The sequence below is a fragment of the Papaver somniferum genome, unplaced genomic scaffold (assembly GCF_003573695.1).
Source record: "Papaver somniferum cultivar HN1 unplaced genomic scaffold, ASM357369v1 unplaced-scaffold_135, whole genome shotgun sequence".
Taxonomy (NCBI): Eukaryota; Viridiplantae; Streptophyta; class Magnoliopsida; order Ranunculales; family Papaveraceae; genus Papaver; species Papaver somniferum.
The window spans coordinates 3,390,247-3,394,948 of record NW_020622713.1 but is presented as its reverse complement, the minus strand read 5'-3'; the positions used below and the strand labels follow the sequence as shown (position 1 = coordinate 3,394,948).

General features: G+C 36.9%; 1 protein-coding gene across 1 annotated transcript; it reads right to left on the bottom strand.

Annotated features, from left to right (window-relative positions):
* Window positions 1-3,085: 3,085 nt before the first annotated feature.
* LOC113334002 lies at window positions 3,086-4,387 on the bottom strand. The gene has a single exon (XM_026580355.1). It carries the CDS (start codon window positions 4,385-4,387, stop codon window positions 3,086-3,088), a length of 1,302 nt encoding a protein of 433 aa, XP_026436140.1.
* Window positions 4,388-4,702: the final 315 nt, after the last annotated feature.

The following is a 4,702-nucleotide window of genomic DNA, read 5'->3' as shown; positions in this document are numbered from 1 at the left end:
TTGTGCCGTGCCCTGTCCATTGTCATGATGTATGTCTATTTCTTGAGCGACTGTAATTGCAAAAAAACAAGGAAAAATACAGCATTACTCTTGTGAAGTATATACCGTGAACTGTTTCACTTACTGATGCAGAGTCTTCATAGAGATAAATACTGTATTTAGTCGCGATGACGTTGAGTTCCCGGCCACGCTGCGGTAAATCCCGATGTTGGCGCTGGATCAACAAAATTGCAACCTAAAAACTGAGATATTAAGCTTCAAAGGCAAGTGCCAATGAAATACAAAAGGAAATTCACAGAGAGGGTTAGTTTGAATGAATTACTTTTTGTAAGGTTTGCAGATACACGTAAGTTTGTTTAGAAACACCAAGTAATTTAACAGCAGTTCAAGCATTTATGCAAAGAGCTAGAGCAGTAACTCTCAGTTTATTTGCTTTCTCCAACACTAAACTTCTAACTCCAACCCTTTTTAGTGCCAAGGATGTTGCTGAACCTGCAACACCACCTCCAACTATCACTACTTCCTCTTTTATCAAAACATTTTCCATCTCTGTAATCATCTGATGGATGTCTCACTAATACTCATTAGTGGTGAATATCGATTTATAGATCAATAATTCAGTATAGTTACCATTTTGAATCTTTGATGTTTTTTTTTATTAGTGTCAACTTTTGGAAGTTTCCTTCAAGTATCCTGACTCATCGTAGGACCAACAAAATAAACATGGTACCAACAAAAATATATGTTTAGTTTGTTGGATCCTATGTTGAGTCAGCATCAGTAAGTGAAATTAAAAGACAAACATTACAGCTTGCCTGCACTGGGGTTTGGGTTATCGGAGGCTCTTTTTTTTTTTGCCTGCTAAATTGGACTGCCAAACTATTAACTTGAACATCGTTCCTCTGAATTGTGTGGCATCTCTCAATTCATTGGAGGGTAAAAAAAAAAGCTTTGTATGGCTCATGTTCACCAGCTTTAGCATACACAAGGCTGTGGAAAGCTTGAAATACACAGAGGTTAACAAAGGGGAACATGAACTTGAAATACACAAGACTATGGCACAAGCTTGGCATGGCCGTTCAGGAAGTTCTGAACCCATTATAGAATTTGAAGCCTATCGAAACAGTTACAAGGACAGATCCACTAGGTTCAGGCTGTGGCACAAGTTTGCCATGCTTCGTCTTTGTGATCTTGTCGTCCTTATTTTGTTTCAACTGCACTACCTTCTTCTAAGCCGGCACTTGAACCATGTGTTGGGATAAATGTTTTAAAATAATTTTTTTATATATTTTATCAACAATTCGAGCTTGGCCCAGTGATTAAGCATTTTGGGCCTCGAGGGGGAGGTCTCAGAATCAAATCCCTCCCCTGATTGAGTATATATATATAAATATATACAATTATTCCGGGAGCGGGACCTTGGGAAGTTATTTTTACTGATTTTGAAAAGAATTTCCAACCCAGTTTTACTGCTCTTAATTACGTTGATAATTGTGCTAATTATGGTAGGGGTGTAAATTCGGGCAGGCCGGGCTGCCCGACGCAAAAACTAAGACAGGTCGGGCAGGCCAGGCTTAATATTTGTGAGCCCGTAAACAAATTCAGGCCGGGCACAAGTAGATAATTTGCTATCCAAAGACCGCCCAAAGCCCGCTTTTTATACGGGCAGGCCAGATCGGGCCGGACAAGCCACTATTTTTATTTTTTAAGTTTAAATTTTCAAATGAACGGTATTAAATACAATATCCTTTCCTTTCCAACATCGCACATCGTAAGTGATAGTATTATTTTATATCTAAATTACACTGACAAATTTTTAATTTTAGCCTATAATAAATAATTAATTAGAATACAATAAACTTTCTAATAAAAAAATATATTACCATTAATGTTTTGAAAAGGTTAATTATAAATAAAAACAATTATATATTTTATTTTTCTTGACACAAAATTGACAATTATAAAATTATAACTTTTAAGTCTTTTTAAGAGGATATTAAATGATTAATGGCACATAAAAAGGCTTTCAGGCCGGGCACCAGGACGGGTATCAGGCCGGGCATCATAATTAACCGCAAAGCCCGAGACCGCCCAATAATTTAATCCAGGCCGGGCCGGGTGGTCCATGACGGGCCATAACAGGCTTTGGGCTACTTCGGGTACAGGCGGGCTCGGGCGGATACAGGCAGGCCGAATATTTTCGGGTATTATTTACACCCCTAAATTATGGTACGATTAATTTGCCTGTTTTATACTGTTATGAATTTTATAACGTTTGCAATAAATTAAATTTATTTTGCATTAATTCGTATTCATTCTTTGGGCTATAAAAATCAGTTTTGGAAGCAGAGGGAAAACAAATTTTCAATACCAATGTTGTTGTTTTTTTTTGAGAATCAAGAGACTAGTTTTTTCTGAGCAAGATAAGAAAGAGTGAAAGTGATCAATCTCTCATTGTGTGCGTGAGGGATTGAAGAAAGTTTTTATCTCGGCTGTTTTATCCTGGGAGCGTTATGACGAAGAACGAACTGCTTGCACAAAACTCAAGGCAGAGCCACGAAACGTCTTAAAGAGAGCGACCTGGTCGTGACTCAACCGTTAGCTTATTTTTATGTTTAACTTTTATTTTTCAGGTTTGAAATCGGTAATTGTTCCAACACCATGCTTACTGAAGTGAGCTCCTTGTTGTTGTTGTTCAGCTGTTGTTGTTGCAGTCTCGGATGTGTTCCTCAAATGGCACCACTTTTTTTGAACTACTTGTTCATGAGCATCCTCGCGATTAGTTGTAGTAGTGGTAGTATTCGCGATTTTTTTGCTGTTGAAGCGAGTGTGAAAGCTTGGGAAGTGGGGAACAGCTACAATTGTACTTGGCATTTGTTCCATTTAACTGCACACTCGCACCTTACAACGAACTACTTGCAATCGGCTCTTTGGTAAACATGATCGATGGATTAAGCACACTTTAAAGCTCTACTATACTTATAAGCATATATTCCCTAACTTAAGAACACTTACTGGGCTGATAATTACACTGAATCTAGTACCCATATTTTTTTTTTTTGCTAGGAAAAGAAAGATTTCATTACTAATGAGAAATTACAGCTTGAGGGAGAAAATAGGGGTAGTTATTAGCATCCCATTCTCCTGAAATTTTCATAATTCTACTGTGTTTGGTAGCTATGTCTGCTAAACTATTAAGATCTCTCCTGAGATGAATAAATCCCAGAGGAAGTGAATCTTTAAGAATGAAAAGACAATCATCTAAAACTGAGCAGGAAGTCCAACTAGTTTGGCCTTTGCTGTTATTCAAATAAGCCATAATGTTTTTGGCATCACTTATAATGTAAAAGTTCTTAAAGTTATTCTTCTTAATCCAACTTGCAGCCTCCAGAATTGCTACACTTTCAGCTCCTTCAGAACATGTGCTCCTTCCTGAGACTAGTTTGCAGCCCTTGAATTCACCTGAAGAATTTATAGCCACCATCCCAACACCAGAGTCATTAGAATTATGGTCAAAAGAAGCATCACAATAGATAAGAAGACAATTCTGTGAAATAGAGTTAAGAAAACTAGAATCATTAACAGTAGCCATATTGGTGATATTTGGTACAGGAACAGGGGTAAGAGCACTAATAGTTTCACCCACAATTCTTAAGGCATTTCTAGCTGTAATCTGAGGATTTAAGTGTTTGTTATCAAACACTTTTGAGCACATGTCCTTCCATATACACCAGGCTTTAGTTAGGAAAGTGATTGATTTATCTTGCAGTGTTTTGGTAACAAGCCACTTAGAAATCCAGTTCTTAATACTGTTATTGGAATCAGAATCCTGCAAAACAGAGTGACTAACAGCAGGAATATTTGACCAGACATTTTTAGCAAAGAAATAGTGAAGCATCATATGTTCAATGGTTTCAGAAGCACTAGAGTTACAAGATTTGCACCTATCATCATGATTGTGATTGAATCTAGCTAATTTGTTACCTGTAGGTAAAATTTTCTCAAAACATTTCCAAATGAATAATTGTGTTCTGGGCAAAATTTGAGATTTCCATAGAGCCTTATGAGTATCAAAATCAGGGTTGGGACTAGAATTATGAGACAGTTCATTAGCTAGCAGTTTATAAACAGATTTGACAGTTAAGATATCATTTCTATTGTAAGGCCAAATTAAAGTGTCACTACCAGAAATTGGAATTCTCATGCTGCAAATTTTCAGACTGTTTTCACTAGTAAAGAAAGACTCTATTAGCTCTGTTTTCCAAGTTTTAGATTCGTGATTGATAAACTCAGCAACTTTGTGGTTGGGGTTAGAGTAACTAACACATAGAGGTTGGGAAGGATTTTGAATCCATTTGTCTGAAAAAAGCATTAACTGTGCTACCATCTCTGATGTCCCAATGAGCATGTTGTTTTAGAATATCAAGACCATTACAAATGCTAGACCAAACCCAAGACATAGACCAAGGTTTCTTGTAGTGGAGAGGATGACAGTTCTTAAAGTACTTACACATAAGAATTTGGACCCACAGATAATTAGGAGAATGTATAAGGAGCCAAGCTTTTGTAGTAAGAAGGGCTAAGTTCATCTTTTTCAGATTCCTAAAACACCACCCTGCAGTTTATGAGTACAAATTTTCTCCCATTTTCTAAAATAGTATCCCTTGTGACCATTTTTCTCCCACCAAAATGTTAATAATAT